Source organism: Macrotis lagotis, chromosome 2 (assembly GCF_037893015.1).
Source record: "Macrotis lagotis isolate mMagLag1 chromosome 2, bilby.v1.9.chrom.fasta, whole genome shotgun sequence".
Lineage (NCBI taxonomy): Eukaryota > Metazoa > Chordata > Mammalia > Peramelemorphia > Peramelidae > Macrotis > Macrotis lagotis.
Window position 1 is genome coordinate 74,385,114 of NC_133659.1, and position 27,411 is coordinate 74,412,524.

The following is a 27,411-nucleotide window of genomic DNA, read 5'->3' on the forward strand; positions in this document are numbered from 1 at the left end:
TGTAGATGACAGAATTGACACGAAACCAGATAGCAGATGCTGTCACAGCTTCAGCAGCACCAATAGCAGTTCTTATTGATCACCAGCGGCAACAGCATTCAGAGTTCATGAAACAGTTGAGAGCCAGAACTGATACAGACAGGTAATATTATTTACTCTATTAATCTTTTAAAAATCTTTTTATTCCTGGAAATTATTAATATCTTTAAGTAGTTGAAATGAAGGTAGTTTGTAAAAAACTATCCATTTTATCAATTCAGTTTAGATCATGAATTGTTGTATATGATATTCTCAGCACTTTGGTAGTTTCCTTATTTTTGGGATTTTTTGATCTACATTTTCTTTTGAAATGTGGCCTAATGTGAAAATGTTTTATATAACTACACATGTATGATCTATATAAAATTGCTTGCCTTCTCAAGGAGGGAGAATTTGGAATTCAAAATTTTTTTAAAAAATGGTAAAATTTTTGTTTACATGTAATTGAGAAAAATAAGTTAATTAAATGTAAAAACAAACAAATGAAACAAATGTTCTAGGATGTGCAAAAATGTTCTCAGTGCATTAAGTTTATGAAACATAGTATCACAGATTTATCACTATGATTGTTTTGCCTAATTATTAACTGGACTTTTTTTGGTCAGGTGTTAACAATTTAGGAAATCTGCTAAAGTTACTTAACCTAAAATTTTTCAGAGAAGACGATATAGTAAGCTTATGATATAGATATGTAACCAAAAATATTAAACTAGTTTGTATTTTTATTGTCATTCTGTCTGTCAATGTCTTCCTTGTGGAAAGTGGATGCCAGGTATTATGGCATTATCTTTGTTTAATTGAAATTCTGTCTGTGCTTAGCTAATGTAGTGCCTATAGAGTGATGGGAAACAGTGGTATGGCTATGAATTGTTTTTTATATACATTAATGCTCTTGTTGAAGAATATGCTTTTAACCCATTCAAAATCATCATCTTTTGTTCCTCTTTGATTCTCTGGAATTTATTCATTAATTTGTTTTGATTTTTTTTTTTTTTGGTTTGGTCTATCTTTGGTTTTATGTTATGTATGCAGTTCTTTCCATCCTTTTAATTTTATACTCCTTTTTTTGGGGGGGGGGGACAAGGCTGTGGGGTTAAATGACTTGCCCAAGGTCACTCACCTGGTAAATATCAAGAGTTTGAGGTTAGATTTGAACTCAGCTTCTCCTGAATCAAGGGTCGATGCTATATCCACCATGCCACCTCGCTGCCCCAATTTTATGCTACTTTTAAACAAAGTTAAAAACCTTTTTCTTCCTAAAGAGATTTTTCCTATTTCTTTTTTGATAGGAAAAGTGAATCTGTTGTACTTTCTCAGAGTAAAGAGGAGACATCTGACTCAAAAAATCAAAAATATTCCCCATCTTTTGATAGTTATTCAGAGGCCTCAAAATCTAAGACTCATGTTCAAAGGTAAAGGAAAATAGTTCAACTTTATTTTATAATAATATTGTAACATTAAATAAGGAATATTGGGAGGGTAGAGTGGACTTATGATTTCATTGTTGAGAAATGACTCTACCAATGAAAATTGGCACCTGATTAGCAATTTCTAGTCTTAGAGAATTGCCTAGGACACTGGAAGATTAAGTGACTTGTCCCTGATGGCATAAGCAGAGATCAGATTTAAACTCAAGGTTTTTGAGTAATATCAGTCCCCCTGTGCTGAATATGGAAGTGGGAAGAGCCACTGGATCAGATCACATTTATACAGAGAAGGCCCATGTCTGAGGTTATTTTTTCAAGTTTCAAGGGAATTTCGAGATTTTGGAAAAAACCACAGACTTTATTATTATCCATAAAAATCATTCAAGAAGATGTCAATAACTTTGGTGCCACATATCTGTTTTCTCATTTTACTCTTGATGAGTGCAGTCTACATTCATATTTAGACATTGTTGATCAAGCTTTAAGAAGGGAACATCCAGACTTTTACAGATTATATTTCATAGTATATCCCACATTTTTTCAGTCATCCACTTAACTTAAAGGTATAGATAGTAAAAGAAACATTTTGTATCTTGACTATAAAAATAGTTTAATTAGGCAGAACAAGGTGCTTCCTGAGAGACTCATCATCAAGGTGTCTTCTTTTGAATTGATTAAAATCATGTATGATTCTTTGAAATATTTAAGAACTGACATTTTGATTTATAAATTTCACATAAAGCATAACATATTGAATATATGTGCCCATCGAGGATGTTTCCCAGTTTCATGAAGTATTTCCAGGGCAGAGTTCAAATGGAATAGATGATAGATGATAAAAGTCTTTAGGATATTCTCATTCACATTTAGCTGATTACATTAATTCCAGTAATATCCAGTCTCCTAAATGAGAACCATAATAACTCAGAAGTGTTTGCTCAAATTATCTGCACACACAAAAAAGCCAAAAGCAAAATTAAAAAAAAAAAACTCAAGTGACTACAGGCTGATGTGCATAAAATAAATGTAGAGTAAGTTGGGAGTGAGCACTAATGGTTTAGGGGATCAGGAAAGGCATCGTGTAGAATACTCCATAGTATCCTCAAGATCAACTAAAAATTCCTCTGCCTTTCAAAGCTCTTCATAACCTGGCAAGTTTTCTTTCATCTTACTCCACCATATCTATTTTGTGATCTAGTGACAGTCTCCTGGTCATTTTTGTAATGTATTACTCCATTTCCCCAACTCTGAAGTCTTAGCTAAGTCTCTCTTACAAGAAGCCTTTCTTAATTCTTAATTTTGCTGTTTGCCTTCTGAGATTGCCCCTAGTTTATTATATATATAAAATCTTTTTTTTTTTTTGCAAGGCAGTGAAGTTAAGTGACTTGTCCAAGGTCACATTGAATTCAGGTCCTCCTGACTCCAGGGCCGATGCTCTAGCTGTTGTGCCACTTTGGTACCTCTGTATGTGTCTTTCCTTTATTGGATTCAGTTGTTTACATGTTGTCTCCCCGATTAGAGTTTGAGCTCCTTGAGAGCAGACTGCTTTAGTACCTTGTATTGTATCCCCAGTGCTCTTCATAGTGCCTGGCATAAAGTAGGCTTCTGATAAAGACTGACTGAAGTATGATCTTTGTCAAAGGGAAGAGTCATCTCTTTTTTAAAGGTAGGAGTAAAGAATGAGAAAATAGGGAATGTCAAAGCATTTTGAGAAAACGAGAAGGGGAGCAGAGAAACATATGTAAGGAGAGACAGGCAGCATGGGCCCAGCAAGTGTCTCCGCCACCATTTTGACCACCAGTTCCTCTCACATCCTGATAGATAGAGCCCAAGAGCTTGGGAATAGCAGTGTTCCCCAAACAATAAGATCTTCTTCCAGCCCAGCTGTCACAACTATTAATGGGGGGAGAAATTGTGGTGAAGAGACTCCTTTTTCTCATCAGCATCAGCAAAAGCACTTGTTCAGTGGCCTCTGATAGGCTGAGAGTACAGCATTCCCCCAGACCACTAGTCCTGCCTCCAGACTAGACTTCATGGCTGCCCTCACCAACTATTATAATCCAGGACAACCCAGGGCTTTCAGTCATCATTCTGAGAAGTGTCCTGAGGAGGTGCATCCCAGCCATAAGGTCTTTATTATTGTCAAATGTTTCAATAAGAGAAACAGGCATGATTTTTTAGAGGTTTTACTGCTACACCCTGAGGATTATGGGACCTTTTATCTGTTTCCATATGTGTTGTCTTCCCCATTAAATGTGCATGCCTGTTTGTATTTGCAGCACTTAGCTCAGGCTTTTGTACTTTGTAAGAGCTTAGTTAATACTTTGTTCATTCTGTCATCATGAATAGATACTGTAGGTGAACTTTGAATTGTGCCCGGAATTAAATAAAAGGAAATTTTAACTGGGCTATTTTGGGGAAATTATTCTGTGTTCTTAATGACCCTGAGCATCTTCCTGAAAGAAGGACTTCTCTTTTAAGCATTAATATTCAATATTACTGTTAATTATAGCCTACTTTGGGGTGGCTAGGTGGTGTAGTGGATAAAGCACTGGCCTTGGAGTCAGGAGTACCTGGGTTCAAATCCGGTCTCAGACACTTAATAATTACCTAGCTGTGTGGCCTTGGGCAAGCCACTTAATCCCGTTTGCCTTGCAAAAACTAAAAAAAAGAAAAAAAAATCATAGCCTACTGACTTCTCCAAAGTATTTGGTTTATAGCTCATTGCCTTAAAAAAAGGTAATGAAGAGAGACACCTCCCAGATGTAAACAAGCTATATATAGCGTATTATCAACCAAGCACACCAAGACTTATTACAGAGTTTCCTCATCTGTAAAATGAGCTGGAGAAGGAAATAACAAACCATCCCAATGTCTTTGGCAAGACCTGGGACCTAGAGTTGGACACAACTAAAATGACCCAATGACACTTCCCTTTACCATTTTACTCTGAAATAAAAGTCATAATAAAAAAAATGTTATTTATATTGGTTAGGTAGTACTTAAAAATTTACTATAAAGTTCTTTATACTCATATTGCTTCATTTGATCCACACAGCAATTCCGTGTGGTACAAATGTAGCATGCTGTTTTTCCATAGAAGGTATCTACTAGTCAAGCAAAGACTAGACTATCTTCATGATCAAGCTATAGTAAAACTAAATATCCTGGGCACCAGCCATGATGGTAGAAAATCTTTGTATTGCATGCATTATTTTTTCCTAACACTTTTTTTTTTTGCAAGGCAATGGGATTAAGTGACGTGCCCAGGATCACATAGCTAGGTAGTTAGTAATTGTCTGAGCTCTGATTTGAACTCAGGTCCTCCTGACTCCAGGGCCAGTGCTCTATCCACTGCACCACCTAGCTGCCCCTTTACTAACATTTTTAAAAAGGTTCTCAGAATGGTTATCTCCTTTTTTTATTTCCTTGTTGAGAAATCATCCTCTTTTCTTTCACAGCTCCCAAATTTTTTAGGACTAGTTTTTATACAAATAAAATAGATACTACAGATACAAATATATAGTATAGATACAAATCTATAGTACACAGTAGGTACTTAATAAATTGCTGTTGGATTTCATTAGCTACTTTCAGGCTGATAGGGAAAAACAAAGGCATTGTAACTTTTGAAATTTGGTATTTTGCATTTTCATTCATTTTATGGTGCGTTCAAGGACATCATTTAATTAACTTAAATTTTGTTTGTTTATTAATTTTGCTTTCCTAAAAATCCATGGAGCAGAAGTAGTAACAGCCACCAAGAAAGCACTTCAGTTCTGTTGTCTAAGGAAAATGATAAGAAATTTGCCTCTGAAAAGATAGAGAGTTCTATTGAAGAACAAGTTCATACTGCTGTGGATGATTCTTTGCAGAGTGATAGCATTCCATCATTGCCTGATGAGAAAGGTAACTCATTTCTACATTATCACTAAATCCTTGAGTTATTTTTTTTAATTTGAGCCTTCTTTATAAACCCTTGGATACAATGTTAGACATTGCTTTCATTTTCACCTGAATGTGTTATATCAATTGGTTGGAGTTTGTTGCTAATGTGGAACAAGATGTGATTTTGATCCAGTACTGGCCAGATGCAGCCAATTAGTTTTATCTAGAGGAAAAACTCAGGTAACAGACGATATTAAATATTCAGCCATTTATCTCACAGTTCTCTATTATTGCTCAAGGGTGGGCATTGGGAGTATATTTTGGATAGTTGATATCATACAAGGAAGATTTCATTATAATTCTTAACAAATAATAAAGCTATAGTTTCTTCTCTAATGTTAATTGTCAGATTAGCCACAGTGGTGACTAAATTTAAGTTGCTTTTATTTTCCAGATATACTTAAGCAATGAAACATCTATTTTTAGAAATCCTGAATAGAGCATAATGATAATTAAGAAAACTAAGACAAAGTAGTGAGTTCTAGAATTGGCCTGGAATGTCAACACCCCCTATGTTCAGTTAAATACGTAGCTCACAAAGATAGCATTTGTATATGATAATCTAGGGAATACCACATAATATCTTGGCATATTTTTCTTGCAATTGATGATTTCCAAAAATCACTGTAGAATTCAACGAATGAAAATATAGAACCCAAATTATTCTTGTTTAGTTTAACCAGAAGAAAAATTTTGTATTGGAATAAGTAATAATGGCAAATATTTAATTTGGAATAATTAAAATAATTGTGAGCAGGGGAATTCTAATTTTAAGTTTTAATTTCTTTAATTCTTTAAAGCAAATGAAATTAAAATGTTTGGCTTTTATACATATTGCTGGTTCTTTTTTTCTTTTAATTATAATTTTATTTTTTCCAAATACATGTAAAGTATTTTCAATATTCATTTTCTGTAGTATTTTGAGTCCCAATTTTTTCTACCTCCCTCTGATCCCTCTGTCCTCCCCATGACAGTAAGTAATTTGAGAGATTATTCATGTACAGTTGTGTCAAACATATTTCCATATTAGTCATACTGTGAAAGAAGAATTAGAACAAAAGGGAAAGGTCATGTGAGAAAAAAACAAAACATTTTTAAAAAAGTGAAAATACTGTGTTTTGATTTGCATTCTGATGACATTTTCTAACACATCTTTTAGAATTATCTTTGCATTGTACTGCTGAGATGAACAAATAATATGACAGTTGTGTTTTGTTTCATAGTAATTGTAAGTATTTTTGTGTTTCTATCACAAATGTGATCTCCTGATTCTTGATATAATCCTGTGAGGGTGCCATTACAGGTTTGATTATCTTCATTTTTCACATGAGGAAATTAAAATCCTGAGAGATAGGTAACTTAAGTGAGCATCTGGGATTGGAAAGAGAACTGGATATGTTCTTGTATAAAGTTTGACATTAATTTGTGGAATGACTTTGGGTGAAGGTTTAATGAATGACGTTGGGTGAATTGCTTTTCTCACCCTTGGCTTCAGTTTTCTTGTGTTCTGAGTGCTTAAATTGGTCTAGATTATCTTAAAAACTACTGTCATCCAAACAAATTCAGTGAATTTTAACTTGTTCCAAGGTGACACAATAAATAAGTCATGGAACTGAGATTTTAAGCCAGGTATTCTGATACCATGTTCATTGTTCAGTAAGTACTGTGTTTCATCAGCAATTCAAAATTGCAACCTGCTGGGAGTCCAGTGTGTCTTGACAAACTAATAAAATACTATAATATTTGGTGGTGAAACTTGCTAGGGGAAAAACTGGAAAATTGTCCATATGACATGATCTGTTTAGGTAAGTCAAATTTCACCTCTCCAAAAATAAGCACACACTGTGAGTCCAAAAGCATCCAAGTATGCTGCTCCAGTCAATCCACAGCATATGTCTACGTCATGCCAGGCTCTGTGCTTGGTGGTACAAAGAAAATCACAAACCTTATCCCTGACCTCAAGGAGCTTATTTTAATGGAGTTATGACTTGTAAAGCTCTATATTCAGAGAAGACCTATTCATCCCCTGCTTTGGTGGGTTTTGTTATTGTTTGTCCTTTGTTCTCAAAGAGCACCATGACATCACGGGTGTGATGCCATGACATAAAAGTGAACTGGATTTAAGTGAGAGGGTTACTGTGTGAAGTCTCCCTTAATCACTTGACCTGGGCTAAGTTAGAAACAGGAAAGGCTTCCTGTGGAAGGTAGGAGTTGAGCCATGACTTGAAGAAAGCTAAGGAAATTTAAGAAGCAGGTGTGAAGAGTGAATATATTTCAGGCATGGAAAGGGGAAGACTACATAGGCACAATCAGGAAATAAAGTATTATCAAGGAAATAACAATTACACCTTTGTATCTATATTGTAAAAGTCTATGGAAGGGAGTAAAATATAAAAGATTGGAAAAATAGTAAAGAACATGGCTGTGAAGATTTTGGAGTAGATAGATGACATGGTCAGACTCAAGTGTTAGGAAAGCTACTTTGGCAACTAGTAGAAGATGAATTGAAATGAGATAGAAAGATCAGTGAAAAAGTTACTGCAATGGTTCATTGGAGAGGTGTTGGATCTGTTCGGTAGTGGGGTGGTAGTTGTGTGAGTGAAGAAAAGGGGAGATATAGATGCAAAATGTTGTGAAACAACAAAAATTGACTATGGCTATAATCCTGACAACCTACTATGAAAGAAAGAAAAAAAAACTAACCCTGAATTCAAAGCAGAAAATAAATTGTAAGTGCCTAGTTGTAGGCACTTTCTTAAAGTAAAATTTAGTATACTTGATTTTAAAAGGGAGAAAATTTGATAAATATTTTAGAAAGATCTCCATCAAAAATGGTTCAAATATTTCAACCAAATAAGCATTTTTTTTATTAGAAAATTCTCTTTTGAAAATTATCTTATCTAGATTAAAGTTTCTGTATTAAAAATATTTTTAATTTCAATATTGTTATTATGATTTAAGTTTGATTTCAGTGAATTTGTCTGCTTATCCTCTGAATTCTCAAAATACCTCACTCTGTAGTAATTAAAATTTCAGTCACATAATAATTTCTCCTAGGAAGTTTTGGGTATTCATTTTTTTTATTCTCTTGTGTCTTTTGTTAATAACTGGTAATAAATCCATTAAAAAGCTAAATGTGCTGAGAACTCTGTGTCATAGAATGGTAAAAATCTACCTTTTTTCTTTGTCTTCTTTAGACTCAACTTCTATTGCAACTGAGTATTCCCTCAAATTTGATGAGTCTATGACAGAAGATGAAATAGAAGAAAAGTCTTTTAGGTCTTTACTACCCTCAGAGAGTCATCGTCGATTTAACATGGAAAAGAAAAGGGGCCACCGTGATGATTCTGATGAAGAAGCCTCCCCAGAAAAGACTGCTCTATCTTCTGTCAAAGTAAATTGCTTTTTCTCATGTCTGTACTTTATGGATAAGTGTTCTCAAAGGTGCAATATTAATTATTGTATGTGAATTTAGAATGAGTTGTCCACCTTGATAGATTCAAAGGAAAATTACATATGTAGGGATATTTGAGTGCCTAAGTTGATTTAAATACTCTGTAGAAAAAATCTATTAATTTAATGCACATAATTGGTTCATATTAGTGGTAAGATATAATAAAAGTATTTCAAGGGCTAGATTGAGCAATTAAAAACATTTCTTTTCTCTAAATTCAAGATATTGTGACTTTTTTTTTTTTTAGGTTTTTTGCAAGGCAATGGGGTTAAAGTGGCTTGCCCAAGGTCACACAGCTAGGTAGTTATTAAGTGTCTGAGACCAAATTTGAACTCAGATCCTCCTGACTCCAGGGCTGGTGCTTTATCCACTGCGCCACCTAGCTTCCCCTTCTCTAAATTCAAACTCAGATTCATATGATTGTTAATATCTGTACTTAACAATTTTATATTATATTTCAGAATTGAATTTTGACCATTGCAAAATTGTGTTTATGAACCTTTTGAAGTGTTTGGTCAGAAATGATTCTGAGAAGAGTATTGCTCTAAGGAATGTGAGAACTAGGACCTGAGGAATTTACCTCAACTTCTTAGGTTGTTATTTAGGTGTCTTAGGTTGTTATTTAACAGGGCTAATGATGTACATTGTGCCTGTTCAAGATAAATAGACTTTCACATAATATGTATTAATCATTCATCAAACATTTATTATTTTTTCCAAGCACAATGGTTCTAAGCTAAAATTTTATAAAATTAATTACAGTATAAAATGCAGGAAAGGGTGATCACATAGAAAGGAATCCTATAAAATAATTCAGAGTGAGTAGTTGATAATTAATTTATCTTGTTTATAAATTCATATCATTATTAATCTATTATAGTTAATTAACTGATTAATCTAATAGATTATTAATAGATTGCTTATTAATAGATTATGTTCTAAAAATCTGGAATTGGGCATGAATTTTTCCTTAAGAAAAAAAAATTTTAAATGAAGTTTAGATTCCATTCAAAAAGCCTGTTTAATTTCTAATGTAACTAAGTTATAGTTCTTTTTTTTTTAGGTTTTTTTTTTTTTTGTAAGGCAAATGGGGTTAAGTGGCTTGCCCAAGGCCACACAGCTAGGTAATTATTAAGTGTCTGAGACCAGATTTGAATCCAGGTACTCCAGACTCCAGGGCCGGTGCTTTATCCACCTAGCTGCCCCCCCTCCAAGTTATAGTTCTAAGAGTAACATTGAACCCAAGATCTGCCAGAGAATCCAATCTCTGACTTCATCCTGAGACTTGTACCAAAGGAAGAAGAAAAAGGACTCCTGGCAGCTGGGTGGGTGGGGGGGTTCCCATTGTAGTGACTGGGGAAGGCTCAAGTGACAAAGGAAGCAAGACAAACAGTAGGCATTTCATTGTAAGACGTGTTTGTCTTGAGGAAAATGCCTCCCACCAATTTGCTTAAAACTCTCTTCACTTGTAGGATGAAAAAAGCTATGGGTTATCAGAACTAATTGTTATTTTGGATGGTACTATGTTCTTAGTTCATTTTAAAGAACTTTTATTGATTCTGACCCTGTGTAAGATAGCAAAGCTAGAAGCACAAAAATGAAAACCAAGGAAATAACACAAACATAGATAAGTAAATAGAACACGTGTGCAAAGTAATTTTAATGAGGCAGAACAGGAGTGAAGAATAATAGCTAACAATGTAGGTAGAGGATTAGGAAAACCTCACATCAGTTTGATTAAGAAGAAGAGGGAAAGGGAAGCCTCATATCTGTGAGATTAGGAATTATTCTGTAGCTCCACCAACCTTTATTTGAGTTGAATATTTTATATCATCTGTTCACATGCTGTGGAACAAAAGATTTGGAATATTACAAATTTAATTTGATTATACATTTATTTGAGTTTAATTGAATCTTCTGGACTAGCCGCCTCACCTTTAAGCACTAAACCTTCCCACGTAAAAATTATTTTTTTCTTAACGATTTGAATGGGGCATCTGTAAAAAGACATGGTTCCCTTTTCTCTCCCTATCAAAATGCAGTTGCTTATTCTGTTGTTTAATCACTTAATGATTAATGATCAGAACAGCTTCCTTCAGAGTTTCAGGTGCCATGTCCTACACAAATCCTTTTTTTATCCTCCTTAGTTATTGACACTTCCTCTTTTGAAATTTTGTATTTACAATGTGTTTTTATTTAATTGTTTCCATGTTCTTTGCCTTGGAATAATATCAGTGAGTGTAAATAAGAACAGAGGGAAGGTCAGTTTGACTGTACTGAGTGTCAGAGGGGGAATGTATATCCAGTGAAACTGGAAAGAGAGGTTGTGACCAGGTTGTGTAGTCTATAAAACTAGAGAAAGACATTGGTGTTTTATTTTAGAGGCAATAGGAAGCCACTGGAGTTGGTTGAGTGGGGGAGTCATGTGATCCGATCACTTAAGGAAAATACATGTGACAATCACAAGATGGACTGGAGTAGAGACTTGAGACAGGGAAACCATCTAGAAGGCCTTGGTAGTCCTCTTGAGGTGTAAAGAACCTCAGCTATGGTGATAGCTGTGTGAGTACACAGAGACGAACTATATGAGAGATGTAATGGTAATGGATGACAGGAAAAGAGTCCTTATAATTCTCCCCTGCAAAAAGTTTGCACTTTGTCTTAGAGCAACCTGTTTGCTTTTTGTAGATATATAAAGCTGGTGTTGCTGGTGTTGTTCAATATCAAGATATAAAAATAGGTGGGGAAGAGAGGCAGGAGCATTAAATCCTATGGAATACTGGAATTTCCAGACTTTGAATCTCAGTGCCCTAATAGAATAAAAGATGATATCTATGAGGGTAGGAAGGGATGCAAGGAGGGGGAAGAGGAATAAAAGTAATAGTGATCATCTTCAATAGACTTCTCATCAGCTATAGAAAGCTCAAGTTCAACTTTCTATCTTTGTCTTTGTTAGTTATTTCATCCTATTTGATTCCTTTGAACTTGTTATGAAGCCATATTTTTTTATGTATCAAAAATTTCTTTAACTTTCAAAAAAACAGCTTTCTTACCTCTGCCTCATTAATTTTAACATGCTAATTTTGTAGAGTTTGTTTTTTATAATACACTTATAGTAAGTTTGTACTTTTGAAAGATTTGATTTTAAAATTTAGTCTGTATTTGAATGTTATGAGATACAGAGATGGATTTTGCATTTTTTACCCCTCTATTTTAGACAAAAATGGATTTCCATTGATCCATCTATTATCATTCTCTCATCATATCCCTTTGGTGGTTTCTATTTATTTTCAAGATTATTCTGCATTTGTATACCTTCATGATCAGTGTCCCACATGGGAATGAAATCCATGGCATCGGTATTGTGCTGTAACTAGAGGGAGCTGTGTAACCAGAGATTAAATTCAGTTATCCCTTGCATAATAAAAGCCATCTTAATCATGACTAAATAAATGATGGTGTGGGCTTAAATGATACGTTAGTGACGGTATACCTGAAAATTCATTGCCACCTACTCCAGTGTCCTAATCTTCATGGAATAGGGGAGAGTTTGGCATCACACTTTGATATGGAACAGATTTGAGAGACAGTAAAATTTCCATTGACAGGTTATAATTATTACAGACAACAAACATTTACTAAGTGTCTCTGTATTCTTTGTAAAACACTATGCAAGGCTTTGATGAAATGCCAAAAAGTCTCTACAGTACATTCTACTTTTGGAGAAAGGAAGGAGGATGGCTAGATATAATATATACTCAGCTAAGTCACTTTAAACTAATTTCAGGAGGGAGAGGACACTAATAATAAGAGGTAAAAGAAGTTTTCATGAAGGGAATGTCATCTGAAATGAGCCTTGAAGAAAGAGAAACATTCTGAATGGATGGGAGTGAGGAGATATTGCAATCCAAAGTTGTGATGAACAACTTTTGTAAATTGACAGGAGCCCAAAGTGGGGGGGGGGGGCAGAGAGAGAGAGAGAGAGAGAGAGAGAGAGAGAGAGAGAGAGAGAGAGAGAGAGAGATCAAAGAAAGCAGTAGTATGAAGAAAGTTGGAAAGGGAGGGTAGAACCAGATTTGAAGGATTTAAATTCCATTTAAAAATTTTTGTATTAAAATGTTTTGTTTTTATATCGCTAGAATTTTTTTCTGTATTACTCTCTCATCCCAGAGAGCCACTCCATATAATAAGAGATCATTAGAATGTGAACTCCAGGGTTGGGACTATCTTTTGCCTCTTTTTTTTTTTTTGTATCCCCAGAACTTAGAATTACCTTATACAAAGTAGGCACTCAATAAATATTTATATTGACTCACAGACAAAAAGGACAAAAAAATCAGCAAAATGATTAATACATTGAAAAAGGCTTCCTGTGGCCTTTCTGCTTCTGCAGAAAGAATGGAGTAGGGAAATCATCTCCACTTTTTGTTAGTCAGTAGACATCTGTTAAAATATTTACTATGTGCCAGACACTGTGCAGATTTCTAAAGAGAGACAAAAGATAGTCCCTGACCTTTTGACTGCTAACAGTCTAAAGGGGGATTTGTGCAATATTGACTTTGGTTTATTTTGATTTTATGGTTTGTTCCATTCACATTGTTACAGACATAGGATATTTTGTTCTTCGGCCCTGCTAGGTTCATTCTGCATCAGTTAATTATACTTATGTATCAAAATTTATTTAGCTATTGCTTCTAAATATTTACTTACCCCAAAAGTGCTATTATAAATACTTGGGTATATTTGGCAATTTTCTTTTTATCAGTGCCCTCCTTGTTCTACTGATGGAATCTCTGGGTTAAAGAGTATAGACATCTTAGTTATGTTTATTTGCATATTTCCAAATTGCTTTCCAAAATGGCTGTGCTGATTCCACCAGCAATGGATTAGTTTGTCTCTTTGCCTACAACCCTTTAAATATGGACTATTTCTAGCTTTTGTCATTTTTTTTCCAATTGTAGTGAAAACTTGGGGTTGTTTTGATTTGAGTTTCTCTTAATATTAATGATTTGAAGCTTTCTTTCTTATAGTTGGTAATAAATTAAAATTCTTTTTTTGAAAACTGTTTGCATCTTTGACCACTTATTTAGTAGCTTAGTAGTTTTTGGTTTCATCTGTAATTTTTAGAAGAGGAAGTTTTATTTTATCCTTGAAGCAACAGGGAGACACTAAATGTTTTTTTAAATGAGTATGTGATATGATTAAAGCTGTGCCTTGGGGAGAAAATGAAATAGAAAGCATAAGTGGCTTTAGAATCATATTTTGAATTTCATTGTCTTATTTTTGAGCAGTGACTGATTATCTGTATTGCCAAGTAATCTTCCATATCAGCTGCTATTGTTGACTTAAGTGTAATAATATTGCCACATACTGTATTGTTTGTGAATTTGAATTATTAGACTACTGGCAGGCTTTTCCTTACAGTATTCATTTTTGGACATTCCTTTTTCCAGGGCATTTTCTTATATGGTGGGTACCTCTGGATAAGTACTTAATTTATTCCTTGTAGAATACTATCTATTTTTATAGTTAACTTGGATTAAAAACTAATTTATATGAGATTTTAGAAGGTTATAAATTGGGAAAAACTTCTCTTTTTAGGAACTGAGTATGCCATTCTCAGGAGGGCAAGATAGTTTCTCTAAATTTACCATGGAAATGGTCCGTCAATATATGAAAGAAGAGGAAATGAGGGCAGCTCACCAGTCTTCATTATTACGACTCCGTGAGAAAGCCCTGAAGGAGAAAGCTAAAGCAGAGCTAGCCTGGCTGGAACACCAGAAAAAGTAAGAACATTCTAAAAACTGAAAAGGAATTTTTCTTTTTTTCTTAAAGAATGTTACCTTTGTAATTTGTAATAAAAATGCCCTTTTATATTTATACTATTACATACTTAGGAAAACACGATTGCTCATTAGAGAAGACACCATTCCAGCAAGGGTATCTAAAGTGTATTGAATTGGAAATCATGACATGTAGATTCTACTCCTGACTTAACTACAATGCATAAAAGCCATATTAGGGCTATTTATTACTTTGGACTCCCCCCCCCCCCACTTTACCTTTAAGATTCTTGATAAGTAGTAGGAATTTTCTAATATGATATATTTTTTCAATATCTATTTATTGACCACAAGACACTGTGCTAGGTGCTATGAGGAGAATACAAAGATGAATTGGATATAGCTCATGTCCTCATGGAGTTTTATACGTGAGTAAATTAAAGTGTATCCCTATTGGGCCATTTTATGTTGCTCCCATTAAAATTCTTATTTAAATTCACTTTATGCTTTGATTTTGAAAAAAATTTAGTGAAATTAAGATTCCATGTCCATTGTCTTTAACACTCAAAAAAGATGAGAGACTTTTAAAATCTTGATAATTCAATCATAAATAATTCTGTAGAGGAGAATAAAGGGAAGACATCTAAAGAGATGTTTGTGGTTATACAGGGAGCTCTTCAGTGAATTAAATGGATGAACAAAAGATGGAAGGAGGGGCCCATGTCCAAGAATAAAAAATTAAGCTGTAAGAATAATGTCATGGAGTCCTGAGTGCTGTAAAGCCTCAGACTTTTAAAAAGTGCTAAGGACAATAAATAACTAAAGTTTTGTCTAGAACATAAAATAAAAAAGGAAGGGATGGGCCTATTATTTCTGATAGATGGTAGAATGGAAGTTGATAGAAAACAAAACTATTTACTACTTCTCTCCCATCTTTTTATTAATGAATATGAACTTTATATTGGAACAGTTATAGCAAACATGGCTAAATGGAATTAAGATTAAGATAGATGGGGTGGTGGTGGCTAGGTGGCACAGTGGATAGAGCACCAACCCTGGAGTCAGGAGTACCTGAGTTCAAATCTGGCATCAGACATTTAATAATTACCTAACTGTGTGGCCTTGGGCAAGCCACTTAACCCCATTGCCTTGGAAAAACTAAAACAACAACAACAAAAAAAGATAGATGAGAGAGATAGTAAGAGTAACTAGTTGCCTGAGAGTAAGATTAAATTTTCTGGTGCAAATAAATTACATTCCATGGTACTGAAAGAACTTTCAGGTATAACCTTTTAACTCCTTTAAATATTATTTGAGAAATAATGGAAAAGAAGAGAGGTACCAAGATATTGGCAAATGTTAGTTTTGCAAAAAATATGACTTCAGGAAATTTTAGATATTCACAGAAATGAACTAATGACAATCCACAGCAAAATTCTAAAGTTGATTATTAAATAGTTTATGAGCTGTTTAAAAAGGAAAGTGGAAATCATATGGTGCCTCAAGCACTATAAAAGTGGTAATTATTTGGAATTAACATGAATTCACCAAGAAAAAGTCATATGAAATAGTTACTAGATCAAGAGGCCACAGAAATATAGGCAGGGATATTCTAGTCAATGTTTAGTATATGGTTCTTTGAAGGAAAACAAAAAATATAATCTGATACACTTTGTTTAGTCTGAATTACTAACATTTTCATCTTTCCTTTTTTAAATCTAGACAATCAGTAAAAATAAATGAATCAATCCCTGATTTGTAGCATTTGTCCATTTCTAAGGTATAGATATTGTCACTGAAAATTTTAGCAGTGTTTTCTCCTAAGCTGGTTCAAGCTAGCTTCCTTACACAACCCTGATTTTAGATATGATGTATATGAATTTCAGCAAAACATTTGATAGTTTGTCCCAAAATATTCTTGTGGATGAGTAGGTGAGATGTGAGCTGGAAGTTAATAAATTTAGGTGAATTAGTAGCTAATAAATTAACTATATCTGAAGATTACTGATTAATAGCAATTTTATTTGTAGAGTACAGGCCTTGCCCCATTCAACACTTTTATTACTGAGGTGGTTGAAAACATATGCCTAAGATGGCAGAATAACCAAAAAAAACTCAACCAGCTGAAATAATGAGTCAAATCACAAGATTAACTTTCCTGGGATAAATATAAATCACTTAGCTTGGTTCAAAAAAGTAAATTTTCACTTATAAAAAAATTAAGACTTTTGTCCCAATTATCAAATAATGCCAATAATAGGTGTGAAATGGCCTTGGGGACAGAAGACTAGTTTAGAATGAGACTGTTTATAGAGAACTTAAAATGTCTAGAATAAGGGAAGAAGATATATTCTCCAATGGTCTTAACATGTCTATAATTTTATATATAGTTCTGATCCTCACATAGACAAACTGGGCATGAGAGAGAGAGGAGAGAGAGAGAGAGAGAGAGAGAGAGAGAGAGAGAGAGAGAGAGAGAGAGAGAGAGAGAGAGATGACCAGGATAGCAAGAATGTTCAAACATGATGTTTTGGGAGAAAAAAGGATTTGAAGAAGAGAACATGTGATTAATGGAAGTACAGACGATAATGACTAATACTGGCATTAGATTCATTCTATCAGGGTTCAGAGGCTAAACTAGAAACAGTAGGTCAAAATTAAAGGAAAGTGACTTTTTAGTTCTATATTTTAAGGGGGAAATGTTATGCTAAATTCTCCTTAATTGAAATCTTTCTCAGATGTTTCATTGTGACTCTGATTGTTTCATTGTGCCCCAGTGTCCTGGGAGCCTGAGGAGGCTATTGTAGATCTGGTAGATCTACCAAGGTAGAAAAACTTCAGATTTATAATTGATAGTATTTGTTGCCTAAGGACTAAATTTGCTAAATTGGAAGAGTCTCGTGACTAGAAAGTTGACTACCAAGTACTAAGATTTTTTTTTTTTTGGCCACAGGGAGTAAGGCAACCATTTATATGAATTTGTATTCTGCATCATTAAAGGATGTTACTCACTGATGAATCATATATGGATCCTTGACATATTAAAGAAGTATGCTATAGGCTTACTAATGGAAAGAAACCCTTGAATTTGAAATTAAAGTTTAATAAAGATTGTCTTACTCAGTTTATGTTTACTTATATGTACAAATATATACACAGACATCTACGAGACAAAGGAGAAGATGATAAAATGCCCCCTCTCCGGAAGAGACAGCGTGGCTTGCTGTTGAAATTACAGCAGGAGAAGGTGAGGAAAAAAAGGCATTTCTATAGGCAACTTACTTAGGTTAAACTAGTAAATAGATTTAATTTTTTTTTATAAATTTTGATAACACTGTCAGATTTTCTTTTTACCTTGTCTATCTTGTGCTTTTGTCAGTAGGAATGTCCTATAAAAATGCGTTGGACTTAGAATCAGGAAGGACCCGAGTTGGAATCCTGCTTCAGACAAATGAGAAGTTCCTTAAACTCTCTGACACTCAGTTTCTTCATATATAATATATGTTGATAATAATATCTATAGTACTTTATAGTAATTGTGAGAATCAAATGAGATGTTTCTGAAGCACCTTGTAAACCTTAAAATGCTATTTAAATGAAAAGAGGAAAAGCATAGAGAATTTCACGGTTAGACTCCATGCTAAGTAAATGTGAACTGCTTTGTTATTATGTTGGTAACAGGTTTACTAAAATTGGATTGTATCTGTGCCATTGCTGAATTGTTGAATATGCTAACAATAATCTCTCTTTGTAGAGCAGAGTAAATTAGTTTATAAGAAATATACAGTAATGACAATCTATATCAGTTTCCTAGGCCTCTTAGTCCTTATTTCCCTTTGTACACTACCCATGATACTACTCTGTATCTTGCTTATCATTATATATATTTCATCTCCCTATTAAGGTCTGTTGAAAGGAGCTCATTAATTTTTCATTTTTGTTTCCCCTGCTGTCTAACACATTGCTTTGTATGTAGTATGTTGTAAATATTTGTTTAATTGAAATACGAATCAAATTTCATAATCCTTGACTGCTCTTTTATTTAGAAATCCTTAGGTTTGTTAGATGAGTTTACTGTATGTATATATTATTCTGATAACTTCATTTCAGTCTTCAACATTTGTGGATCATGTGAAAGGAGACTTGTTTTTTTGTTTTTCTCAAACAAAATTCCAACAAATAAGAGTAATTCAATATTTATATAAATTTTTATAGTTTACAAAATACTATCTTTATTATTGCATGATGTAGAGGATAATAGTAATGATAGTAATAGTGCCTATCTGTGCAGTAGTTCATAGAAAATTAGATGCAAAAGAATGGTGATAGGAGGGGTGGCTAGGTGGCACAGTGGATAAAGCACTGGCCCTGGGTCAGGAATACCTGGGTTCAAATCCGGTCTCAGACACTTAATAATTACCTAGCTATGTGACCTTGGGCAAGCCACTTAACACCATTTGCCTTGCAAAAAAGAAACAACTAAAAAAAAAGAATGATGATAGGATAGTGACTTATATTAGCACTCCAAAAATAATAATAACTGATTTTATATAGCACAAAAAAGGCATTTTACAACAATTAACTGTTTTGAGTCTTAAAGTTGGTACTTCTGGTATTGCCTACTTATTTTTTAGTTAAGAAAGTTGAGAATCAGAAAGATTTGGTAAGTCACTCATAGTCCTTCTGAAGTGGCAGAATGGGATGCTTTTCACTGTAACTTACAGCTTATGAATTGCTTTTACCAAAAAAAAAAATTAAAACCAGAAACTAGTTTTCTTATTCATATGCAGTACTGTTACTAAATGTGTAGGTCTTATTAAATGTGTAGGTCTTTTTATTTTTTTCAAGAACTAATTTGTGCATAGTATGATGCAGTAAAGTAGAGAAACAAAAAATAAAGTTTTCCCATAATTGAAATAGAAAAGTTGAACAGAGTTGTATAAACTATTTTTACAGTGATAGTTTAATTTGGAGATTCTTAGAATTTCACTCTAAATCTTATTGTTAAAATAAGAAAAATTCATAATTATTTTAAGGTAGTTTTATTTTTTCAATATATATATATATATATATATATATATATCCGTAGATCTATATCTATCTATCTATCTATCTATTTATCTATCTATCTACTCCACAATGACTTTTCCTTTATATTACTTTGAAATTCTTATATATCTCTTTTTTATTCCTAACTTTTCTCACCCCAGGCAGAAATCAAGCGCCTGCAGGAAGCCAACAAAGCAGCTCGGAAGGAAAGACAGCTGATTCTTAAACAGCAAGAGGAAATAGAAAGAATACGCCAAACCACAATTAAGCTTCAGGAGAAGTTGAAGTCTGCGGGGGAAAATAAATTGGTAAGTTGAAAAGATTTAATTCAGTTTGCTTTCTCTTTTAAAGATACTGTTTGCTTCCATGTCTTATTGTTAAACTTCTGTTCTAATATGATTCAGACGCAGCTGTGTCAGTATAGTGGATCATGCTAAGTACATTGCATGTCATGTAGGAGGCACTTAATAAATGTTTATCAGTTGACTTAATTGAGGAAGACTTGGCTTCAGCTCCCACTTGAGCCAAATATATCTGGCATCCCAAAAGTTTTGGTGTCATTTTAAACTCTTTAAAAGATGAATTGAGAGGAAATCAGCAACTAAAAAAATTAGAAAAAGAATGAATTAAAACCCCCAATTGAATATCAGATTAGAAATTCTAAAAATTAAAGGAGAAATCACATGATCCACAAATGTTGAAGACTGAAATGAAGTTCTCAGAATAATATATACATACAGTAAACTCACCTAAGAAACCTAAGGATTTCTAAATAAAAGAGCAGTCAAGGATTATGAAATTTGATTCATATTTCAATTAAACAAATATTTACAACATACTACATACAAAGCAATGTGTTAGACAACAGGGAAACAAAAATGAAAAATTAATGAGCTCCTTCCAACAGACCTTAAAATCAAAAGCAAGAAAACTATTGAGCTAATAAATAAAAACAAGCATTGGTTTTATGAAAAAAACCAATAAAATTGATAAACTGGATTAACTTTAATTTGATTAAAAAGATTTGATTGGTTAATTTGATTTAAAAAAAAGAAAGAAAAAGCCAAATTGCTAATATCATAAATGAAAATGGTGAACTCACCACCAATGAGGAGGACATTAAAGTAATAATTCAGAATTATTTTGCCCAACTGTATGCCAATAAATTTGATAATCTAAGTGAAATGGATGAATATTTACAAAAATATAAGTTGCCCAAGTTAAATGTACAGAAAATTAAATACCTAAATAACCCTATCTCAGAAAAAGAAATTCAACAAGTTGTTATTGAACTCCCTAAGAAAATAATCTTCAGGGCCAGATAGATTCACAGGTGAATTCTATCAAACATTTAAGAACCAATTTAAGAATTGGTTCCAATTCTATATGAACTCTTTGAAAAAAATAGGTGAATATGGAACTCTGCCTAACTCTTTCTTTTGACACCAATATGGTGCTGATAGCTAAATCAAGAAGAGTCAAAACAAAGAAAGAAAATTACTGACCTATCTCCCTGATGAATATAGATGCACAATCTTTTAGCTTTTTTTTTTTTTTTGCAAGGGAATGGGGTTAAGTGGCTTGCCCAAGGCCACACAGCTAGGTAATCATTAAGTGTCTGAGGCTGGATTTGAACTCAGGTACTCCTGACTCCAGGGCCAGTGCTCCATCCACTGCGCCACCTAGCCACCCCAGATGCAAAATCTTAAATAAAATCTTAGCAAAGCAATTACAGCAAGTTATCACTAGGATAATACATTATAACCAAGCAGGATTTATCCCAGGAATGCAGGGTTGGTTCAATATTAGGAAAACTGTTAGTTAAATCATATGATTATATCAATAGATGCTGGAAAAAACCTTTGATAAAATACAACAACCATTCCTACTAAAAACACTATAGAGTGTAGGAATAAATGGATTGTTCCTTAGAATAAAAAAGCAGTATCATCTGAAACCATCAACATACATTATATGCAATGGGGATAAGCTAGAGGCATTCCCAATAAGATCAGTGGTGAAACAAAGATGCCCATTATCACTACTACTACTCAATATTGTGTTAGAAATGTTAACTTCAGCAATAAGAGAAGAAAAAGAAATTGAAGGAATTAGAATTGGGCCAGACAAAACTCTCACTTTTTGCAGATGACATGATGGTATGTATACCTAGAGAATCCCAAAAAATCATCTAAGAAACAATTAGCAACTTTAGCAAAGTCATAGGATATAAAATAAATCCTCAACATTTCTATATATGACTAGTAAGATACAGTAGAAAGAGCTAGAAAGAAAAATCCCAAGTAATTTCAGACAATATAAAATACTTGGGAGTCTACCTCCCAAGGCAAACTCAGACACTTTATGCAAACAACTATAAAACACTTCTCACCCAACTAAAATCAGATTTAAATAACTAGGCAAATATCAACTGCTCATGGATAGGCCGAGCTAAAATAATAAAAATGACAATTCTACCAAAATTAAAGTACTTATTTAGTGGCCCTGCCAGTCAAAATTCCAAAAAATTACTTTAATGAGTTAGAAAAAACTGTAAGTAAATTCATCTGGAGAAACAAAAAGTTGAGAATTTCCAGGGATTTAATGGAAAAAAAGTGCAAAAGAAGGAGGCTTAGCCCTACCAGATCTAAAATTAGATCATGGAGCATCAGTCATCAAAACTGTCTGGTATTGGCTAAAAAATTGAGTGGTGGATCAGTGGAATAGACTAGTTTTAAAAGAGGTAGCAGGAAATGATTATAATAATCTGCTGTTTGATAAATCCAAAAAGTCCAGCTTTTAGAATAAAAGCTCTCAGATAAAAACTGTTGGGAAAATTGGAAGTTAGTATGGCAGAAACTTGGATTAGACCAACATCTCACACCCTATATACCAAGATGAGATCAAAATGGGTACAGGATTTAGACATAAAAGACAATATTATAAGCAAATTAGAAGATCAAGGACTAGTTTACCTGTCAGATCTATGGAAAGGGAAGCAGTCTATGACTAAGGAAGAGATGGAGAACATCCCTAAAAACAAACTAGATGATTTTGATTACATTAAATTAAAAAGCTTTTACTCAAACAAAACTACTGTAACCAAGATCAAAAGAAATGTAGTAAATTGGGAAACAATTTTTACAACTAGTATTTCTGACAAAGGACTCATTTCTAAAATGTATAGAGAACTGAATCAAATTTATTAAAAAAAAAAAGCCATTCTCCAAATGGTCAGTGGATATGCAAAGGCAATTTACAAATGAGGAAATCAAAGCAATCCTTAGTCATATGAAATATTACTCTAAATCTTTACTGATTAGAGAAATGCAAATTAAAGCATCTCTGAGGTATCACCTCACACCTTTCAGACTGCCCAATATGACCAGAAAGGACAATGATCAATGTTAGAAGGGATGTGAGAGAGAAATCTGGGACACTAATACACTGTTGGTGGAGCTCTGAACTCATCCAGCCTTTCTGGTGATCAATTTGGAATTATGCCCAAAGGGCAACAAAAATGTGCATACCCTTTGATCTAGCAATACCACTACTGGTTCTATATATACCCTGAAGAAATCATGAAAAGGGGTAAAAGCATTACTTGTACAAAAATGTTCATAGCAGCCCTGTTTGTCATGGCAAAGAATTGGAAATTGACTGAATGTCCATCAATTGGGAAATGGCTGACCAAATTGTGGTATATGTATGTCATGGAATACTATTGCTCTATTGGAAACCAGGAGGGAAGGAAATTCAGAGAAGCTTGGAGGGATTTTCGTGAACTAATGCTGAGTGAGATGAGCAGAACCAGAAGAACACTGTACACCCTAACAGCCACAGGGCATTGATGATCAGTCTTCATGGACTTGCTCATTCCATCATTGCAATAATCAGGGATACTTTTGGGTTATCTGTGATGGAGAGTACCATCTGTATCCAGAGAAAGAATTGTGACAAAGACCAAAGATTATTACCTATAATTAAAAAAAGAAGTTATCTTATTATGGAATTTTGCTATTACTTTTCCCTTAAGGGTATGATTTCTCTCTCAACCATTGAGTTTGGATCAATCTGCAGTATGGAAACAGTGTAAAGACTCTCAGACTGCCTTCTCTGGTGATTGGGGAGAGGGAAGTGAGATTAGGGAGGAAATTGTAAAATTCAAAAATAAATAAATTTTAAAAAACTGAACTGATTGCTTGACCCTGGTCAAGTCACTTACTCTCACTGCTCTGGGAAACCAGAAGACAGAAGTTGTAGAGGAGAAGTCAACCTGAATTGGTAGAGGGGAAGTTTTCTCATTTTGGAGTTTTCTATGCCAATGAAATCACAGAACCAGTTCTTATCTCTAACACACATCACACATTTGGGCTTTATTATGGTATTAGAATAAAAATAATACTATAATATAAAGCATAAAAAAGAAAGAAATTAATGTGTATTATACTCACTTTTTTTAGTTTTTTTTTTTTTGCAATAGGGTTAAGTGGCTTGCCCAAGGCTACACAGCTAGGTAATTATTAAGTGTCTGAGGCCAGATTTGAACTCAGGTACTCCTGATTCCAGGGCCAGTGCTCTATCCACTGTGCCACCTAGCCGCCCCTATCCTCACTTTTTTGATTAATTTCTTTTTATGATATTTGTCATCACAAATTTTAGTTTTGAAGGAGATGACACAAAGACATCATTAGTAAACTTCTCATATTTTTTTATTCATAGACTGCTTTGGACCAAGATCCTGTTAGGCTACTTACACTGCTTAATTTCACTTACTTAATGCAAGAATAATATAAGAGAAATAATGGGAATGATGTTATTGCTTTTGATATGGCATCCATATAAGCTATCTAATTTATTGTAACCATATAAAGGAGGAAAAATTTACTATTCTACACTCTCTCCCTTGGCAGTCCCAGCTACTTAAGTGATTCCCACATCTATTTCTTTAGCCTTGATCTCACATCTAAATATGAATATAGGTTGCCATTTGTGTACTTCACACATCCAATTTGATTTGATGTTGGCATCTACAAATTTACATACCAAAAATGAAGCTCATTATCTTCTCTATAAACCTATACCCCTTCTAAATTGTTTTTTCTTTTAAAGGCAGAACTGTCTTCTCTGATATCATTTTCTTTCCTTTACTTCTAATGAATTATCAGTATTTATCTAGTCTACCTCAACAGCATATTCCTCATTAATATGATCATTTCTTATCTAGGTTATTGTAATAACTTCTTACTTGGTCTCCCATGCTTCTAATCTGTATCTCTCTAATTTGTCTATACCAAGCTGCCCAAATCATCTTCCTATAGACAAAATAAAACCATATCACTCCTTTAAAAACCTTCAGTGGTTTCCCTATTATCTCTATAATAAAATAGAAATTCCTATGTTGGACATTTCAGACCTTCATTTTGGTTCTTTCCTACTTTTCCAGATTATCAACCCCATGTTGCTGTTAGGATGTACAATGTTTATCTGGTTCTGCTCATCTCACTCAGCATCTAATTCATGCAAATCTTTCCAGGCTTCTCTGAATTCCCATCCCTCTTAGTTTCTAATAGAATAATAGTGTTCCATAAAGTACATATACCACAATTTGTTCAGCCATTCTCCAATTGATGGACATTCACTCAATTTCCAATTCTTTGCCACCACAAACAGAACTGTTATGCATATTTTTGTGCAAGTGATGTTTTTACCCTTTTTCGTGATCTCTTCAGGGTATAGACCCAGGAGTGTCATTGCTGGATCAAAGAGTATGCATATTTTTATTGCCCTTTAGACATAATTCCAAATTCAGGCAACTCTCTTTAAGACTTTACATTGCATTTCTATTCCATGTTGGCAAAGGCAGTTTGTACAATTGGAACACTATATACAGATGAAAACACAAATATATCTAAACCCAACTAAATGTTGAATTTACAAATTTTTAGATTTTGCATGTTAATATAAAGACTCATTCTGCATCATTGCCTTGTTGTAGTGTAAAGACTTGCTTAACTCAGTAAAGTGACTAAGTCAAAGTCAAAAGGAACTCCTGAAGTGTTTATTTTAACTTTGCACATCTCATATTTCCCTTGAGCTGCTTCAATTCTGCCTTGCTCATAGAACACAGCACCCTTACTGATGAGGGCATGTCTTGCTGGGTGGTCTTGTTCCAGGGTCTCCCAACCTACACAGTTCCAGAATTCTTAAGAGAGGTCTTCATAGTAATCTGTTGTCACTTCTTCTGACCCCACTGTTAGCACTTACCCTGTGTGAGTTCTGCAGAATACAGTCTTTTTGGCAAGAGTATGTTTGGTATTCAAACAGCGTGTCCAGTCCTTTGTAGTTGCACTCTTTGTAGTAACATTTGAATGTCTGGCAGTTTAGCTTGAGAAAGGACCTTGGTGTCTGGTATCTTATCCTACTAGGTCATCTTCACAGTCTTCCTCAGACAATTTAAATGGCAGCGATTCAGTTTCTAGACATGGCACTGGTAGACTGTCCGGGTTTCACAGGCATATAAGAATGAGATCATCACAACAGCTCTGTAGACTTTCAGTTTGGTAGTCAGTCTAATACCTCATCTCTCTCACACTTTCTTTCCAAGTCTTCCAAATACTGAGCTAGCTCTGGCAATGTGTATGCCAACCTCATTATTAATGTTTACTTCCCTGCAAAGTGCACTGCCAAGATAAGCGAATTTATCCACAGGTATTCAAAACTTCTCCATTTGCTGTTAACCAATGGTTCCACATATGGATTGTATAGTGCTGGTCATTGGAGCACCTGTGTTTTCTTGTTGTTAATTGTTAGACTAAAATTAGTAATCATTATATCTACTACTGTGGGCAAGATTCTCTTAGAAGAAATGGAACAACGCTCATAATCAAAAATAGGATGAGAAAAGGAGTATTGCAGCATAATCACAAAAATGACAGAATAATATCTGAGTCTAAGGCCAAAGATTCAGTATCATAATAATTAATACAAGTTCTACTCCAGCCACTGATGTTTGAGAGCCAAAGTTGCTTAATTCTGTGACAACCGACATTTAGAAATAACACCAAAAAAAGTTGTCACATTCATCATAGGGAACTGGGATGCTCAAAGTAGAAAATCATAAGCTAAATAACAGTCAGGTTTGGCCTTGGAGTAGAAAATGAAGTGGGGCATAATCTAATATAGAGTGTTGTCAAGGTAACTCAAAACACTTTTTTTTTCAACAACCCGGATGGTGACTCTACACATGAACATTACCAGATGGCCAATATAGAAATTAGATTGATTATACTCTTTGCACCTGAAGGTGGAAAAGCTCTATACACTTTGATATAATACAAGACCTGGGAGTTGACTGTCAGCTTAAATCATGGAACTTCTTATTGCAAAAGTTAGACTTAAAGTGAAGAAAATTAAAAAAATCCATCAGACTAAAATATGACCTAAACAACATCTTTCTTTTCACTGATTACACTAAAGCCTTTGTATGGACCACAACAAAATGTGGCAAGTCCTCAAAAAATAATCAGAATGTCAGTTCATTTTACTTGTCTTCAGCAGAACATGTATATGGATCAAGAAACATCAATTAGAACCAAACATGAAACAACTGATTGGTTTAAGATTGGAAAGGAGCAGGACAAAGCTGTATATTTTCATCTTATTTAACTTATATGCAGAATACACCATGCAAAATGTTAGAATGAATGAA

At 33.9% G+C, this 27,411-nt stretch overlaps 1 protein-coding gene across 7 annotated transcripts in view; it reads left to right on the top strand.

Moving 5' to 3' along the window:
* Positions 1–27,411, top strand: part of CEP350 (centrosomal protein 350) — a 173,347-nt gene that overhangs the window by 91,503 nt on the left and 54,433 nt on the right. For 6 of the 7 annotated variants that reach the window (XM_074222164.1, XM_074222162.1, XM_074222167.1 and 3 more), the window contains 7 exons: positions 6–142; positions 1,329–1,451; positions 5,212–5,375; positions 8,612–8,808; positions 14,470–14,654; positions 17,811–17,898; positions 19,862–20,008. In XM_074222164.1, coding sequence (XP_074078265.1) covers positions 6–142; positions 1,329–1,451; positions 5,212–5,375; positions 8,612–8,808; positions 14,470–14,654; positions 17,811–17,898; positions 19,862–20,008 — 1,041 coding nt within the window. The remainder of the gene's footprint in view (positions 1–5; positions 143–1,328; positions 1,452–5,211; positions 5,376–8,611; positions 8,809–14,469; positions 14,655–17,810; positions 17,899–19,861; positions 20,009–27,411) is intronic. The other variant, XM_074222168.1, reaches the window with a different exon arrangement.